Source organism: Schistocerca gregaria, chromosome 1 (genome assembly GCF_023897955.1).
Source record: "Schistocerca gregaria isolate iqSchGreg1 chromosome 1, iqSchGreg1.2, whole genome shotgun sequence".
NCBI classification, from domain to species: Eukaryota; Metazoa; Arthropoda; class Insecta; order Orthoptera; family Acrididae; genus Schistocerca; species Schistocerca gregaria.
Window position 1 is genome coordinate 634,338,647 of NC_064920.1, and position 19,573 is coordinate 634,358,219.

General features: G+C 42.4%; 1 protein-coding gene across 7 annotated transcripts in view; it reads right to left on the reverse strand.

Moving 5' to 3' along the window:
* Positions 1-19,573, reverse strand: part of LOC126360117 (long-chain fatty acid transport protein 1-like) — a 395,340-nt gene that overhangs the window by 30,574 nt on the left and 345,193 nt on the right. For 3 of the 7 annotated variants that reach the window (XM_050007684.1, XM_050007686.1, XM_050007688.1), the window contains exons 2-3: positions 11,393-11,631; positions 4,946-5,096 (exon numbers count right to left, since the gene is read on the reverse strand). In XM_050007684.1, coding sequence (XP_049863641.1) covers positions 4,946-5,096; positions 11,393-11,631 — 390 coding nt within the window. Of the gene's footprint in view, positions 1-4,945; positions 5,097-11,392; positions 11,635-18,196; positions 18,369-19,573 lie in introns of those variants that run through there. The other 4 variants (XM_050007683.1, XM_050007685.1, XM_050007687.1 and 1 more) reach the window with 2 other exon arrangements.

Consider the following 19,573-nt stretch of genomic DNA (forward strand, 5'->3'; position numbering starts at 1 on the left):
TGGCATTTACTTTTCTTGTAAAATAAAAATATAGAAATCATCATTTTTCTGATAGACCTTCATAGTAACCGACAATGAGAGAGAGAGAGAGAGAGAGAGAGAGAGAGAGAGAGAGAGAGAGTGAGAGAGAGAGAGAGAGTGTTGCCATGTGAGGAAAGAAACCTGTGTCAAAAGGGACAGAAGAAAAAAATTGTGCTAGGTGTGGACAACATGCTAATGATAGCTCAGTAGAGCTGAGAAATATTGAAACACTTCTCATGAAACACTTTCTTCCCTGTTTTGTACTTGGATAAAATCTGAGAAAACATAATATTGCCCATATCCTCATATGAGTACTAGGACTACTTTTAAACATGGAAAAAAGTGTAAATGTTATCTTTTGTAAACTGGTCCATGGCATTGTGTAAATGTGTGTTGTTCTTATATCAGTTATTAAATTGCTCAATATACCCCTGTCATTTCCATAGTCAAAGACAAATGTGATTCAATATGCAAGGTAACAATGAGCTCTCATGGGTGTATAAATATCCCATATGAATTACATTCCATGTGTATTAAAAAAAAAAAAAAAAAGATTCCATGACTTACCAAGCGGGAAAGCGTTGGTAGATAGGCACAATATAAAAACACACAAACACACACACAGAATTTGAGCTTTCGCAACCGGCAGCTGCTTCGTCAGGAAAGAGGGAAGGAAAAGGAAAGATGAAAGGATGTGGGTTTTAAGGGAGAGGGTAAGGAGTCATTCCAATCCCGGGAGCGGAAAGACTTACCTTAGGGGGAAAAAAGGATAGGTATATACTCGCGCGCACACACACACACACACACACACACACACACACACACACACACGCGCATATCCATCCATACATACACAGACACAAGCAGACATATATTAAAAACAAAAATTCCAAGACTTACCAAGCGGGAAAGCACTGGTAGATAGGCACAATAAAAAAACACACAAACACACACACAAAATTTCGAGCTTTCGCAACCGGCGGTTGCTTCGTCAGGAAGGAGGGAAGGAGAAGGAAAGATGAAAGGATGTGGGCTTTAAGGGAGAGGGTAAGGAGTCATTCCAATCCCAGGAGCGGAAAGAATTACATTAGGGGGAAAAAAGGATAGGTATATACTCGCACGCGCGCGCGCGCGCGCACACACACACACACACACACACACACACACACACACACACACACACACACACACACACACACACACACATATATATATATCCATCCTCCCAGGATTGGAATGACTCCTTACCCTCTCCCTTAAAACCCACATCCTTTCATCTTTCCTTCTCCTTACTTCTTTCCTGACGAAGCAACTGCCGGTTGCGAAAGCTCGAAATTTTGTGTGTGTGTTTGTGTGTTTTTTTTATTGTGCTTATCTACTGGCGCTTTCCCGCTTGGTAAGTCATGGAATCTTTGTTTTTAATATAAATTCCATGTCTAGATAGAATAGAGAATCAAATCTTTCAAATAGCACTGATAGTTGGAGGTAGTTGTGGCATTATACTTCAAAATGCAGTTTTAAGATGTAGGCATTGACAGAGACATTGTTAGAGATTGAAGTGTGAGGTGCAATAAGACTTTTGCATGTGAAGAAAAAATTGCCAGCTCTAATTAACCATCAATTTGTGGAAGCTTACAGAGAATTTAAAGCCGCAAAAACAGTTGTGATTCTGGTCCCGGGAATTTGATAAAGGCAGAACAGATGTCCAAGACAAGTAAAACCATGTTGAAGGGTTGATTCAAGCTGACCATCACATTCATACAAGGTTCACTGCACACAAATTCGACATTGGCAGTGTAATGGATATCATATATAACACTCTGGACTGCTGAAAGACATGGCAGTAACTGTCAGACAAGAATAAAGCCAATCAAATGGTGTTATTGCTTCAGCACTTAATATGGTATGAGGGACAGGATGTTTCGTTCCTGAACTCTGTCATCACAGGGATGACATATGGGTGCAATGCATGACACTTGAGATGAAGTGTGTATCAGTGTCATGGAGACATCCTACTCCCCAACCCCCATAAGAACTTCTAACCAGTCCACAAAGGAAGTAAGGCTACAATGTTTTGGAACATGCAGAGTATGCTACTGGTCAGTTTCCTCACCCATGGACAGACTGTTAATGCTGTCAGTTATTGTGCCACGTTAGAACATTTGCAGAAGGCATTTCAGAGAAAATAACCAAGATTACTTTGAAAAAGGTGTTGCATTGTTAAACAACAGCACAATAGTGCATGCCTTAGATACAAGTGACTGTATTGGAACTCACTTTGCACATCCCTGATCTTGCATCAAGTGATTTTCGTTTCTTTGGAATATTAAAGAAGCACCTAGCCAGTCAGCTCGTCAGAAGCAGACATTCAGAAGGCTGTAGTTTGATAGCTTCTAGATCTGGATGCTTATTGCTTTTATGCCAGTTTCAACATATTGATTTTCCAGTGGGGCGAGTGCTTAGACAATCCTGGTGACTATGAGGAACTTATTACATACTAGTGCTTTAATAACTTTAATAACAATTTTTCATTGTTTCAAATTTGTAAAATGAGTGCTACTGCAGGCATAAAATATAATTATGATTCACAAATCTAAACTACAATAAATAATTACTTGTGTCTACTGCCACATCATTCAACAATTACAATATGCTATTTCTTTTGTTGTCATGAGTGTTGATTTATTCATTAATTCTAGTATTTTGGATTGACATTTCGACAATTATTTGTGGATATAATGAACTAGAGGAACCGGTTTTGTAGCAAACAAGACAGTCAATTTTTAATCTCACAGAACTTCTGTGAAACAATGAGAGCTATTACATTCAGAGGATTGCTATGTAAAAAGAAAAAAATTGTAAAGATACAAATGATTTTTCAGGCATGAAATTAAGATGGCATTATTTATTTTTCACAAATGATCATCATGGTAATAGTGTAGAATGTTTACAATGCCTTATTTAACATCTTGCCATTGCAATTATTTGTTTGTTTGATATATTTGTATATTATTTTTAATTATAATTAAAATAGTATTCTAATTATGTATAAGTATAATATGACTAGCAAACTGTACACAAATTTATTCCATGGAAACATTAACAACTTGAACACAGTATTTAAGTAACATTCAGCAGGAACTAATTATGTTCACAAAGAGCTGTAGCAATACACATTGAAAACTGAGGTCAAGTGTAGCTCAGCTAGCCTTAAATAGACTGGGGCTTGCGGCAGTATAATGATGCTGCAAGCGCGACGTTTTGAAAGTATGCAGGTATGTCACTGTGTTTCTCCTCTCTTAGGGAGATCGTAGAGCCTTGAAATGTCCTCCTTGTTCTCTGAGTGTTCTGGCTAAGGTGTTGTGCTGCAATGGGAGCATACTGTATGAAGCAGTACAGCAATGTACACATTCCAGATATGTGGAATGTGTACATTGCTGTTTACTGGTCTGTTTACTTCGTTAATGTGGCTGCTATTGGAAGTGAGGCCAGTTGCCTCGATGCTGCAATTTTGTGCGGACTGGTTCGACCATGTCTTCCCCCTGCAAACTATCTAAAGCTGGTGTGGAGAAGAGGGTCTGATTGCTGATACATCACACCATGACTCAATTTCGGTTAACCACAGCTCGCAACATCTCAATTGGCTGTGAAATAGCTAAAACCTCTGAGATGGATGGATTTTCACACTGCAGGGCACACTCTCACACCTCATGATCCAGACTTAAATGAATGATTACATCTCTCATCATCTATTCAGCATAGGGCTCTTTATGTGCATTGGACACAAAATGACAATAATGGCATAACCACTGGAATTCAGCCACCCCTGCCCGATAGAGTTGATGTAGTTGCTTCCTACAGTGATAAAACTCAACCCGGGATGCAATAACATTTATTTTGAAAGAAGTTCACACATTTGGTCAGACATTAAAGAGGAGAGTTGACATAGGACTTGATACATTCTTGGCAATATCCATTAAAGGAACAAGGCATGGCATAAAAGAGTGTCATTGATCGCAAAACCTTGAAAGTGCTCCTGTAGACATTTTTCATATATGTCTCATTCCTCAACAGACTCACCGTATATAGGAAAGGGAGGCAGAAAAACCACGGGTGCTGCGGATGGCAAAACAGCAGGTGACACAGACTGAGGAGCATGCTGACTAGACAAAACAGAAGCATTTGTGACTGACGGCGCAATGCTGTGGCAAATGATTCATGCAGTTCGACCAACCGACATTAAAATGTCCTCCGTAACTCCATCAGTCATCGTGAGTATAAACAGAGGACCAATCAGAGTAGAAATTTGCATAGAAAACAGGACCACACTTGTCACCGATTGTATTTTAATTAGGTACAAGTACAACAAGACCAGCAGACTGAACAACTACATTCCAAGGGAGCATTAACAACTTGAACATAATACTTGTGTAACATTCAGCAGGAACTAAATCACACACTTAACTATGTCATCACCTGCCACTCATTAACAGATTGAAGTATAAAATGGAGCCAATAATGAGATAACAAGATAAGAATGCAGTGCAAGAGTTAGCAACAGATTAAAACTCTTGAGTTAGTCCATGAGATGTATTGGCTTAACACTTTGGGTAAAGTACCATCATACAAGGCCAGGAACTGCATTCCACTTACAGCATAATGAATAATTCTAACCTGCCATGAATATTCATGTTCAAAATATTTCCATTTCTCCCCCTCTGAATCTATCACTACCCATAACATTTGAATTAAATTATGAAATTACCTGACAGGTTCAGTTTTTATGTAGTTTATGTGTTTCCCATCTTTCTTAGTTTTGTACCAGTTATCAGTAATGTTAATTTGAGTTCCCTGCATCCAAATTGTTGCAATGATAGCTCCAGATTTAATATTAATATTTGTTACTATTGATAGTTTGTAGTACCTGGCCAAATGTCCATTCCTCTTCTTCAAACAGCAGGCAAGGCTTGTTTGGGTGCTTCTTGGCATGCTGCTGGAAAATTTCCCCAATCGATATGTTCTTCTTCATATAACTACGCACTTGCAGCTTCAAACAGATGAATCTTGTCAAGGCTCTGGAAGGAAAAATGTACTATTTGTGCTATTCATATAATATGATGCATATGACTGGTAGACTATGATGCTAGTTAGCAAAATATGTCAGTATTTATATACACTGTGTGTCTGTATTTGAGCTATTTATTTTCATTTCATTGTGATGGCAGATTTTATGTCATTAATCAGGTCATTGCTGGATGAATAAATAAATTACGTAAAAATGAAAATTATCAAAATCAATATTTTAGGATGAGTCTGACAGTCGATGGATAAACAAGAGAAATAAGTATTAGGCTGAAAAAAATGGAGATAAGTATTTTTGTGTCTTCTGTTTTCACAATTGGAACAATGTGCAAGGGAATTGAAACTTAACAGAATGCACTGTAGAGGTGCATACTGTTATTTGAAGAAAAGAAAAAGGGACAAGGACAGTAACAAAGATTAAGAGATAGAGGATCTATGACAGTATCAATAAAGGAAAATACAATATGTTATTATTGCCCACTCAAAGAGCTTGAAAATTATCTCCTACTGAAAGCACTACACTGTGAACCATGCTGCTTTTCAAATATGTGCCTTCTAAGTAGCACGTACTTTATTGGTTCACCATGGAGCTTATTTTGCTTTCACTTACTGCTATCTCAATAAATTGTCTTATGAAGGCAATGCAGCTACAGACAGTATTCTTTCTGGAAAAGTAAATTATACTCTGTAATATTTATTATGAAGTAACATGCACAGTATGTCAGCAAACAAACTTAGAGGTAGAGTCTACCAAGATGTTTCTGAACCTTACTTAACAGTATGAAATTACAATATGGAGAAACTAACAGCAATATCAAAAAATAATTTTTGTAACAATAAAAAATTAGGATTAAAAAAACTTACTCATGCATAACTGTCTTGCAAAATGCAAAAATTTATAAACATTTACATCTCTGTACATGACAGAATAATAGTTCTTTTAATAATAACGTAATAAATTACAAGTAATAACAGCCATTCAAATGACAAATGTAAAGCTAAGCCGTGAAGTATACCACACAAATAGAGTTGTTAATAAAGGTCCTTCATATGCAAGTGTTCATCTTGTAAAGTATCTTCCAAAGATGCTTATGCATGATGGATGAAGGAGAAGATATTCCAAAAAATTTTGAGGACTGAAACTTCCTTGTAGATTTAAACAGTGAGTTACCCCTGGATTCAAACACAAATTCAAATTGACACTGACTGGAAAAGCCTATGAACTTATAATCGCAGATGTTTCATATGTGATCGAGATTAAATGATTTTGTGGGACAGCCAAGGTGGGATGGGGTGCTTGAGCAACATACGGGTGCAGCCCTGTGAACACAGCCTCCGTCATCTTGGAAGGTGGGAATGTTCTCAACATACTTACCATGACTACACAGAAGAAGGTTTGTTAATCTAGAATGCTGAAATAAATATCCCGGTTCTTATTCATGGTAATCCAAAGGTATGGCCTAACGTCATGGTACCAAACACACCCCAAAAATATCACATAACCACCACAGTCCTGAACTCCACACACTTTGGGCTAAACACCTCATTGGGTCATTGTGACCCTGATCTCTTGTATCCTTTGAACACAGGCAAAAACTGTTCCTCTTTGGACAAAATTAGCCTCCAGTCTGCTACTGTCGAGTTTCTATATTGTACGGTCCATTGAAGGCAGTGCAGCTTCACCTGCTGCTGCAAGCAATGGCCATTTGCAAGATACCTGACACTAAATATTCATTGCATGCAGTTTCCTTCACAATGTTTGCCTTGAAGCTGGCCGAGACAGGCCTGCATTTACTGATGGCAGCAATTCCTGTTGCATTTGAAAATGATTGTCAATGATCAGACTCAAAACTCATCTCTGTCATGTGTCAGTTCGGATATTTTTACAATTCCTGTTCTTATGCTGTGTTAAATTGCTGTGAGTGATACACCATTCCTTGTAGAGCTGTTGGACAGTGTGCCGATACAAGAGGACAACAGTTCAAATCACACTGGCCATTCAGATTTAGACTTTCCATGATTTCTCTAAATTGCTTCAAGCAAATGTTGGGATGGTTCCAGTGAAAGGGCAAACTGATTTCTTTCCTCATCCATCAACAATCCTCATCCATCAACAATCACCGAGCAAGGTGGCGCAGTGGTTAGCACACTGGGAGGATGACGGTTCAATCCCGTCTCCAGCCATCCTGATTTAGGTTTTCCGTGATTTCCCTAAATTGTTTCAGGCAAAAGCCGGGATGGTTCCTTTAAAAGGGCATGGCCGATTTCCTTCCCAATCCTTCCCTAACCCGAGCTTGCACTCATTGTTGATGGGACGTTAAACACTAACCACCACCACCATCAACAATCCAAGCTTGTGATCCATCCCTAATGACCTCGAGTTAATAGGATGTTAAACCCTAACCTTCCTTTCTTCCTGCCTGTTTATGACCACCAGGGAACTGAAACCTGGATTATCACATTTCTAATGTAGCATTTAGCCACAGAGCCACAATTCAAGTAAGGATTGTGCAAAGTTCAAAATATGCTGAAAGAAAACAAATTGCAACAATGAAGAAATGAATGTAGAGTAATGGAATTACTGAAATATATTTGTATAGGTAACATATTTAACCGTCACAAGATCACAGGTTAATCTAAGCAAGAAATAAGCCATTGAAAAAGTGAAATGCCGGTAGAATAATAACTGGTGTAACTGCCAGAATGTTGAATGCAAACATGCATACATTGTGTTGTAAATGTGATGGATGTTACTTTGAGGGAGGGAGTTCCGTATGTGTTGTACTTGGTCAGTCAATACAGGGACAATTAATGCCCATTCTGGATGATGCTAGAGTTGTTGTCTGATGATGTCCCATATGTGTTCAGCTGGAGACAGAGTTGGTCATCGATCAGCCCAAGGTGACATGCCGGCACCCTGTAGAGCAGGTTGGATTTTAACAGTGGTATGTGGGCAAGCATTATCCAGTTAGGAGAGCCCCTGTGGAATACTTTTCATGAATGCTAGCACAACAGGTCGAATAACGAGACTGATGTACAAATTTGCAGTCGGATAGTTTGGGATAACCACGAGAGTTCTCCTGGTGTTGTACAAAACTGTAACCCAGACCTCAACCCAGCTGTAGGTCCAGTGTGCCTAGCATGCAGGAAGGTTGGCTGCAGCCCCTCAACTGGTCACTTTCTAATCAACACACGGCCATAACTGGCACTGAGGTAGAACCAGCTTTCATCAGAAAACACAACAGACCTCCACCCTGCCCTCTAGTGAGTTCTCGCTTGACACCACTTAAGTCGCAAATGACGGAGGTTTTGAGCCAGTGGAATCTGCACTATAGGGCATCTGACTCAGAGCTGTCTTCGAAGTATCAACAAATTTGTAACAATTTGTTGTGTCACTACGGGATGAACTACTGTTCAAATTGCCACTGCAGATGCAGTACAGTGATCCAGAGCCACACACTGAACACGATAGTCTTCCCCTTCAGTAGTGTCTTGTGGCCATCCAGAGCCCAGTCTTCTTGCGACTATACATTCTCATGATCGCCTCTACCAGCAATCGTGTACAGTGGCTACATTCCTGCCAAGTCTTTCTGCAATATCGCAAAAGGAACATCCAGCTTCTTTTAGCCCCATTACGTGATCTCATTCAAACTGAGTGAGGTGTTGATAATAGTGTCTTTGTCGCTTTAAAAGCGTTCTTGACTAACGTCAACTCACGACGTACAATCTCAAAGACAACTGACGCTCACAACAATTACAGCATGTATTTAATCCAAATCCGGTTTGCACTACTAGCGCACTTTTATGCAACTCATGTGAAATTCGAGTAGACATCATCTTTTAGATACAGAAAGCGGCCTACCAATTTTCGTTTATGATACATAACTCCTTCTTGGTGTTACAATTTTTTTCTCATCAGTGCATTTGCAACTGTAGCAGAGTAGGTGAGAGAAGTTTACAACTCGTAGTGTTGTTGCCAGCTTTCTACTCCTCAATGCAAATGGCTGTGGACAGATGTCTCTACAGCTGCAACAACACTGTAGTCAGGCAATCATTGTGGGCAAAACCACCCCCCTCCCACATCTCTAGATGATTCGAGCCAAGGCACGTTCTCGACTCCGCCTCCTCAAACTCCTTTCTGACCGCACATGGGGTTTGGACCACCACATGATCCCCGACACTTACAAAACCCTCATCTGCCTCATCCTCTGTTATGCCCATCCCGCCTGGATCTCCGACCCTCCCACCTACTGTAAGTCCCTCCAAATCCTCGAGTGCCACACGCTCTGCCTCGCCTATCGCATCCGTCTCCCATCCCCCCCCCCCCCTCTCCCCGCAGATCCTATACGACTCGATTCCCTTCCCACACCTTCTCCTTTTCCTCACACAGGTACGGATCCTTTACACCTCCTGCAAGCTCGATCCCCCACACCCGCTTGTCTCGCCCATCCCAGCCCACTGCCACACCTGTATTCTTGCACCTCACCTGCTCTCCATCTTCACACCTTCCATGCCCTCTCCCAAGGTGGGTTCCGCCAACTCCCCTTCCCTGATGATTTCCTTGTCCCGTCCATCTAACTCTCCTACCAGCTCTGACTCTCCCCTCCCATCCTCCCCCTTTTCCCCCAGGGCTGCCTTTCTCCCTTCTCACCTTCCTTCCCCCCCTCTCTCCCACGTCTCCCGCTCTGACCCCTCTACCCGGGCTTCCAACTGCTCCCCTGTCTCCACCCCCCTGTTCTTCCTTCTTTCTTTGTTTCTCCCACTGGCTCCACCCCCCTCCTCCCCGCCCTTCTAACTCTCCCTTTGACCTGGAGGCAGCCCCTTCCCCCTCCATCCTCAGTGTGAGCGCTTCGCCGATGATCGTTGCCCGTGTTTTCCGTGCGTCAGTGTCTCTCCGTTTGTGTACATTGTCTTCATCAGTGTTTTCTACTACGTTCACGTCTCCACGTGGATGTCTACGTCTGTTCAACTGGTGCCACCGTTCACGTACAGTGCTTCCGTCGAACGACTTCTGCTTTCTTGTACACTGTTCATCATGAGTTTACCATGGTTTTTTACGTTTTCTATGCCTTCTGTGTATGTACGTTGTGTCTTTTGGCCGAAGAGCGGCGTATGTAGGTCGCTGCTGGCCCGCCTCAGCTGAGGAATGATGACAATGAAGGGAAAAAAAACACACTGTAGTGTTGACATTGGGAACCATGTAAAAGCGCATTATGTGATGCATTCAAGTAGAATTGCGAAGCAGCCGCGCCAAGCCCATTGAAACTATCAACGAGCGTCTCTCGCCGACTTTACTATAGGATCGAAACCTGTGCTACTGACAAGGGAATCTCCCCATCGCACCCCCCTCAGATTTAATTATAAGTTGGCACAGTGGATAGGCCTTGAAAAACTGAACACGGATCAATCGAGAAAACAGGAAGAAGTTGTGAGGAACCATGAAAGAAAATAAGCAAAATATACAAACTGAGTTGTCCATGCACAAGAAAGCAACATCAAGGATTGTGTGAGCTCGGCAGCGCCGTGGTCCCGTGGTTAGCGTGAGCAGCTGCGGATTGAAAGGTCCTTGGTTGAAGTCTTCCCTCGAGCGATAAGTTTACTTTCGTTATTTTCGCAAAGTGATGATTTGTCCGTTCGTTCACTGACGTCTCTTTTCACTGTAATAAGTTTAGTGTCTGTGTTTTGCGACCGCACCGCAAAACCGTGCGATTATTATTGAAGTCGCGAGCTATATTTGCTGGATTCATATTGCCCACGGAATACACCTCACGTATTTAATGCACTCTCATCCAAAGTAGCGAACAGTCAACTGCCAGCCAGGGAGCCTCGTTAGCAGCAATTCTCTCTCTTCCGTGAGCTGTAGTCGAGTGACGTCGTGTGTTTCGGTGTTTGTTTAGGTGTAGCGTCCCCATACTAAGGCGCAGTTACCTTGCATCGGACGGACAGATAATAATTGTCTGAAAATAAAAAATTAAACTTTTCACACGAGGGAAGACTTGAACCAAGGACCTCTCCTTCCGCAGCTGCTCACGCTAACCACGGGACCACCGTGCGCCAGAGCTCACGCCCTCCTTGGTTTTGCCTATCTTTCCCATGGACTACTCAGTTTGTATAGATTGCCTATTTTCTTCAGATCCTCGCTACTACTTCCTGTTTTCTCGATTGATCTGTGTTCAGTTTTTCAAGGCCTATCAACTGTGCCAACTTATAACTAAATCTGATGGGGGGTGCGATGGGGAGGCTCCCTTGTGAGAGGAGTATCTGAGAAATGAAAAATAAGACTACTGACTTGATGTCCCTCGGCGCCGTAAGCGCGGCGACGTAGAGCCAGTGGAAGCCGCCGCTGGCCGCCAGGTAGGCGACGGCGGCGACCAGCACGAGCTGCACCAGGTTGATGGGGCCGAGCAGCAGCCAGACGGCGGCCGCGCATGCGCACACCGCCGCGCCCACCACCAACATCACGGCCGCCAGCCGACACGCGCGCCCCCGCCGCCCCGCGCAACACCCGCCGCCTTCCAAGTCCCGCTCCTGCTGCAACAATGCCGCGCGTTTTAGGGTGACCAGATGCAAAAAGGAGGACAAACAGCTTCAGAAAGGAGGGCAAAGCAAGAAAAGAGGGGACACATCAAACGGGTCAACTGCAGATGAGGATACCACCGGTCAGCTTTGGACAAGTCACGTCACTGCCGGGATTTCCCGGTAAAACTAGTAGTTAATTGTTACTGATGGTCAGGTGGTGGTTAACTGAGCAATATAAAAAAAAACATTAAAAACTTTGATTGTGGTCACAGTGTGGCGTCAATTGCTTTGTTATGTCAACAACACGGAATTGTTTACAAAGCGAAAAACGTAAGACCATTCACCACCCTTCATTCGACGCACCGCTACCAACATCTACAGTTCAAGAAACAGCTGACGACATGTAAACTGTACTTTAACCTTCCGAATACAAATAAATTGAATGTCTATGAAACAATGAAATAAAACCATGACAGTTAATCTCTCGAGTTATTTCTTACCTTTGTTGGCCACTGAGATGTACGTTCCAGCTCCACATATATTCCATTCCGCTTCAAATTAATTTCTCTCTTTCTTGAAAGCCAGATATTTGCAGGAAAGGACATTAGAAAATGTACACATTCGTTTACGCATAGCCAAATATTTTACGTAACTCACTCGGTTAAAAATTGCACTCACAAATCACTCGTGCACTACAGGAAGCCAAGCGAATACAAAGCGAAGATACGAAACGAAAATTTTAAATAATCGATGTTTGCATTCGCTTATAGGTCGATCAACGATAACATAGACGATCCTGGTGAAACATACTAACACCGCCTTCGTGCGTGTTTATCACGAAGGCTGTGCCAATAGTTAAAGTATTTCAGAAAAGAGCAGTAGAACGGGGTGAATTGTAAATTTAACTGTATTACGCTCAAATTTGCGAAAATGTCAGACACTGTAAAAATCCGCCCGGACCCTGGACAAACAGCTAAAAAGGAGGACATGTCCGGATTAATTCGGACGTCTGGTCACCCTATATAAACTAAACTAATAAATGAACAACAGAAAGTCCTTCTCATTGCAAGACATCTGCATCTACAGGTATATTCTGCGAATCATTGTACAAATTATTAGGGGCTATTCCCGTTCCATTCACGTATGGAGCGCGGGAAGAATGATTGACTGAATGGCTCTGAGGGTTCCGTGATTAATGTAATCTTGTTCTCACGGTTCCTATGTCAGCTATACGTAGAAGATCGTCGTATATTCCTACAGTCATCATTTAAAGCTGGTCCATGAAACTTCGTTAGTAGCCTTTCTCGGGGAAGTTTACGTCTATCTTCAAGAATCTGTCAGTCCAGTTTCTTCAGCATCTCTGTGACACCTCCCACAGGTCAAACTAACCTGTGGCCATTCGTTTCTCCATGGGCATTCAATGCCTCCTGTTAGTCCTATTTGGTACAGGTCCCACCCAGTTGAGCAGAGTTCTAGAACGTGTAGCATGAATGATTTGTAAGTGTGTTAGGACCCTTGCTGTTCACATTGTGTATTAATGACTTTGCGGGCAATATTAATAGTAACCTCAGACTTTTTGCAGACAATGCAGTTATCTGTAATGAAGTAAAGTTGAAAGAAGCTGCAAAAATACAAGGTGTACATGAAGTCCGGGAACACTTTCAAATATTTATTGCACAAGAACTAAACATTGTACAGATGTAATACATATTGCATTTTGAAGAAAAACTCTGAAAGTGATTTCTTTTTACAAACATTCGATATTGAATGTATATGGAGAAGGGCAGCACGAATAGCCACAGGTTTGTTTGACCTGTGGGAGAGTGTCACAGAGATCCTGAAGAAACTGGACTGACAGATTCTTGAAGATAGACGTAAACTATCCCGAGAATGCTACTAACGCAGTTCAGTTTGTAGAGTGATTGCGCTTCCCCTCCATTCTACCAATAAACTGAAGTCTACGCTACCTTTACCCACAACTGAGCCTATTTGGATCATTCCATTTTATATCCTTACATAGTCTTGCAACCAGGTACTTGTATTAATTGGCTGATTCCAACTGTAACTCACTGATATTATAGTTATAGGATACCAAGTTTTTTCGTTTTATGAAGCGCAAAATTTTACTATTCTGAAGATTTAAAGTAAGTAGCCAATCTTTGCACTGCTTTTAAATCTGATCAAGATCTGACTGAATGCAGGGTTTACATAAAGTCCGGGAACACATTCAATTATTTATTGCACAAGAACTAAACATTGTACAGTACCATGAAAGTTTTTTTTTCGTGTATACCGCCACAGTGTAGTTTGGTAGTTTGCCGATAGTCAGCGCTAGTCGCAAACATGGCGAGTTTAGGTGCGGAGAGACCTTTCTGCGTTGGAGTTCGACAAAGACACGTGTGCTACAGCTGTTCAACGGATATTTAGAAAAAATAATTCAAATGTGTGTGAATTCCTAAGGGACCAAACTGCTGAGGCCATCGGTCCCTAGACTTACACACTACTTAAACTAACTTATGCTAAGAACAACACACACACCCCTGCCCGACGGAGGCTCGAACCTCCGACGGGAGGGGCCGCGCAATCCGTGACACAGCACCTCAAACCGCACGGCGGTTGTTTAGAACCAAGTACGGCAAGAAGCCACCAACAAGGAAGGCCATTTACCACTGGCACAGCAAACTTCCTTACGACGGGTTGCTTATGCCCGGCAAAGACAAGCGGACGTCCCAGTGTGAGTGAAGTGAATGCGGAGCGAGTACGAGAGACATCCATAAGGAGCCCAAAGAAGTCTGTGCGTCGTGTATCCCATGAACTCGAAATGGCTCCAATAACAATGTGGAAAGTCCTGCGACAGAAGCTGTCTATGAAGCCATTCAAATTGGAGCTAGTGCAGAACCTCAACGACTACAACAAAGACAAGCGTTTTGAGTTTTGTTCACACTTGCAACAACTGAATCAGGATGGGGATGGCATTCTTGATCGCTTAAGTTTTAGCGACGAAACCACTTTTCACACTAATGGGAAAGTGAACAGGCATAATTGTCGAATCTGGGGTACAAAGCATCCACACGAATGCATTGAATTTGAGCGTGGTTCCCCAAAGGTAAATGTTTTTTGTGCCTTGTCACGTCGAAAACTGTACGGGCCATTCTTCTTGACCTAGAACCCTGTCACTGGATATTCCTACTTGGACATGTTGCTGCAATAGCTGATGCCTCAAATGCAATCGGACTCTCCGTTCATCTTTCAGCAGGATGGGACTCCGCCCCATTCTCATCGTGAAGTTCGTGGGTACCTGAACACGGAACTGCCGCATCGATGGATCGGCCGTGCTACAGAAGAAGACAACTGTTTCATGAAAAGGCCTCCCCGATCACCAGGTCTCACTCCGTGTGATTTTTTTTCTGTGGGGACACGTTAAAGAACTGGTGTACGTACGGCTTCTACCGCGTGATGTAGCAGAGTTCCGAGAGAGAATACGGGAAGCGACTGCCACAGCCGACGATGCCATGGGACGGGCACGGCAAGAATTCTATTACCGTATTGACGTCTGCCGGATCACTCATGGTTCACATATCGAATGTTTGTAAATAAAACTTTCTGACTTTCTCTTCAAAATGCAATATGTATGACATCCGTACAACGTTTAGTTCTTGTGCAATAAATAATTGAAAATGTTCCCGGACTTCATGTACAGCTTGTATTTCTGCAGCTTCTTTCAACCTTACTTCATTACAGAGAACTGTAATGTCTGCAGAAAGCCTGAGGTCACTATTAATGTTGTCCGGAAGGTTATTAATATACAACGTGAACAGCAAGGGTCCCAACACACTTTCCAGAAGTTACTTCTACATCTGAAGATGATTCTCCATCCAAGGTAACATGTTGTGTCCTTACCAAGAAGTCCTTGATCCACTCACAAGTTTCAATTGATAGTCCATGTGATCGTGCTTTTGAAAATAAGCGTAGAAATGGTACTGAGTCAAATGCTTTTCAGATATCAAGGACATCTATGTGACTGCCTTAATCAATGGCTTTCAGCAAGTCACGTGAGAAGTGTGAGTTGCGCTTCAATTGATAGATGTGTTCGGAATCCATGCTGGTTGGCATTCAGCAGAGCACAGAATATGTTTAGGATTCAACAACAAATCGATGTCAAGGATATTGCACGGTCGTTTTGTGGGTCACTTCTACTATCGTTTTTGTAGACAGGTGGGACTTGTGCTTTTTTTCCAGAAAAATGCATAGTTTTTTGTTCGAGGGATCTACGATAGAGTATAGTTAGGAAAGGGGCTAAATTAGCCGCAAATGCAGTATAGAGTGTGGTACGGATTCCATAGGTCCCTGGACCTTTGTCCAATTTTAACGATATCAGCTGTTTCTCGACACCACTGACGTCAACGAATTTTGCTTCTTTTTCAACAAAATTTGTTCCGGCACTGTTATCCGATCGTACTGGATCTCTTTTTTACTAGTGTGTGTATAGTTATCATTATTTGCTACTTTGGTTTCTTGAAAATGCTATGATTTGCGCTGAATTGTATATATTAAGAGAGAAATCACGAAACAGAAGTCAGTAAAGAGGGAACGTAAACCAGCTGATAACAGGCTGGATGATGTTATACAACTGTAGTGTTAAAAGGAACTTGTAGTTGCAATTTTTCTGTGGAGAACAAAGACTATTGTCGTACCCCTTTCTTGCCATTGTTTTACATCTACACCCGGTACGGATCCCAGCCTGACGCCGTCCGCGGTGACCGAGCGGCTCTAGGCGCTTCAGTCCGGAACCGCGCTGCTGCTACGGTCGCAGATTCGAATCCTGCCTCGCGCCTGGATGTGTGTGACGTCCTTAGGTTAGTTAGGTTTAAGCAGTTCTAAGTCCAGGGGACTGATGACCCCAGATGTTAAGTCCCATAGTGCTCAGAGCCATCTGAACCATTTGAGCCCAGCCTGACGAGTAACACTCAAGTATTGTTCGAACGAGTGTTTTGTAAACTACTTCCTTTGGTGATGGACTACATTACCTGAGGATTCTCCCAGTCAATCTCAGTCTGGCGTCTGCCTGCCCGCGATTAATTTAATATGGTCATTCCACATCAGACTGTTCTGTATGCATACTCCTACATATTTTATGACGGCAACTGCTTCCATTGATTGTTCTGTAATTGTGTAATCATACAATAAAGGATATTTCTGTCTACATGTTCGCAGTATTTTACATTTGCTTACGTTGAGCGACAACGCCCCTCCTTGCATCAAGTATCAGTCACCTGCAGATCTCCCGCATTTCGGTACAATTTTCTAGCATAAAGAGTTCTCTAAGTACGACAGGAACATACGCAATAGCGTCGTGAAACTTCCGATGTTATCTGCTAGGTCCTTTATATATACGAGGTATCTCAAAAGGCACGCTACTTCACTGTGTTATAGCACCCAAACAAATAAGGATGTTCACGCCATGTTTAGCTTATGTGACAAAATTTTGTTTCTGTTTGTTCCAGGTTGTCATGAGTGAAAAATAATGACAACGGTTCAAGGAAAGAGTCAGTGCGTGGAATGGTTTATTCAGACTAAATCGGGCGCTAAGCTCACAAGAATTTGCGAACACGGTGTAGGAAGCTCCCATCCTCGCGGACGTCGACACGCCGGTGGCACTGGAATTTTATGCAGCCAGAAAGCGTTTGGTGTGAACCATCATGTTGGACGGCCTGGAAAAAGTGAAGCCGACGCAGAACGGATATGACTGCCTTTTCAACGTTCACCGCAGACCAGCGTGACTGCTGGTGATATCCGTGTATCTACCACATGCAGACCGCATCACCATATCAGTTTGCAATTTTACGTCCGCATTAATTTTTACATCTCTATACAGGCGAAGTTATTAAGCGTCCGAGCAGGATGTACCGGTTCAAATCCCGCCGATGTAAGAAAATTTTATGCCGGGTGATTGCCGTCATTCAAATCTTATAAACAGTGTGTTTTACATCACGTACAAAGTTATCCCAACACTGTGAAAGACGGTCAATAAACTTTAAGCCAAATCAGCGAACGGAGAGCGTGACGACTTCACTACACGACGACCGTACCTGCTTGCCAACCGATTATAATTTTAATCATAAAGGTTTATGTGAAACAAAGAACTACTTTGATTTTCCAAAAACAAAGCGAAAATTTGCAGCTTCTGATTTCTAAATTAGCCGATTCTTGACCCATAGTGGCCGTTCTCCCCTTTGCAAGACGGATGTTACTATGAGCGTGAGAATTTAGTTACGTTCTGCTTACTCAGGCTGGAAGAGTGAAACATTGTTCACAGTATTGATCATGCACCTGCGGAGTGTGCGTTGTATTTGTGATGGGCAGAATCGAGATCAAGGAATCTTCACATCTGTTCTAGAGAACCAAAAGGTATTGAATAGGTATTTGAGAGCATTTACGAGAAGAACCAACAACTATTCTTGTTCTAGTTTTCAGTGCTGCCGTTACCAAGCGATCCAAAACGTGAAACAAAGAAGAGAGAGAGAGAGAGAGAGAGAGAGAGATGACGTATGGACATATCCGAAAGAAAACTCACCAGTGTCAGTGTTAAAACGATGCGCTGCTAGACCGCCGTTGACACTAATGAACCGCGGCAATACCCCTGTCAAAAGTTCGTCACATCAGAATATTTTTAAAAGATGAAGAGTAACTTCATTTACACCTGCGCTCTGCGCTGCACAAGCTGTCGTTCTGAAAGCTCTGGTGGCCCCCTGCGCAATGCGTCCACGCGCTGTAGTCGACCGGAAGAGCCGTCCTAGTCGCTTAGCAAACAATGTTCTGACTGACTGACCTGCTGGGAAAATACTTGCCGCTTTTACTTCAAGCTTCCTCTTTAACTTCGAAAACCCGCACTAGCTCGCGTGTTTTCGACTGTGGAAATGGAGCCCTCTCTTCAAACGTGACAAATATCCCTAACTTATAGGTCGTAATTTTGATAATTTATCTTCAGCGACTATTTTTATTGTGTAGAACTGAACGGGAAATTTTGGAAGGTAACCTCCCACAATAAGGCGTTTTAGTTTTACTATAAATTATTTCAGTGCATACGATTTTTTACGTATTTCAGCTAAAAAGTAGCCTACATTCCCATTCTATGGACCTGACCAAAAACACGCATTTGACACTTTGATGTGTATGAAGGCGCTCTCTCTCTCTCTCTCTCTCTCTCTCTCTCTCTCTCTCTCCCTCCCTCCCTACCTCCCTCCTAACACACTGTTTCCTCTTGTAAATTCACCTGTCTCCTATTTATTTTAGAATATTCTCGGAGTTATGGAAATAGTAATGCAAGCGTCCTTGATGGCTAAACGTCTGTTCCCTCTACCTACAAACAGAATCCCTTTTGGCGATCACCAGCTTCTGTTTTCAATGTGGTCTATCCCTCGTGAGCGCAACCCTATGCTAAGGCCAGTAAACCAACCACCTTACGTAAATGCATTCGTCGTCGTCGTCGTCGCCGCCGCCGCCGTTGTGGTGGTGGTCGTCGTTGTAGTAGTTGTAGCATTAATAGTAATAGTAATAGTGGTAGTAACTCATTTTATATGCACAACGTACTGTCGACTGTGAATAGAATCCCTAAGAAAGTCAGATTAAATGTTAGATACAGCCCGAAGGTCCTCGTCTTGCTAGGTAAAATAAATCCATTGATAAAATAAATAAAATGAACAAAGATTCAGCAAGTGTGAACTCTGCAATACCGAGATAACTAGAGGAAAAGAATATCTTTCCTTGTAGAAAGCCATTTAGCGCATGGCGCAGACACAATATCACTTTGATGGTCTCCCAAAATGGCTCTGAGCACTACGAACACTAAGGTCATCAGTCCCCTATAACTTAGAACTACTTAAACCTAATTAACCTAAGGACATCACACACATCCATGCCCGAGGCAGGATTCGAACCTTGCGACCACAGT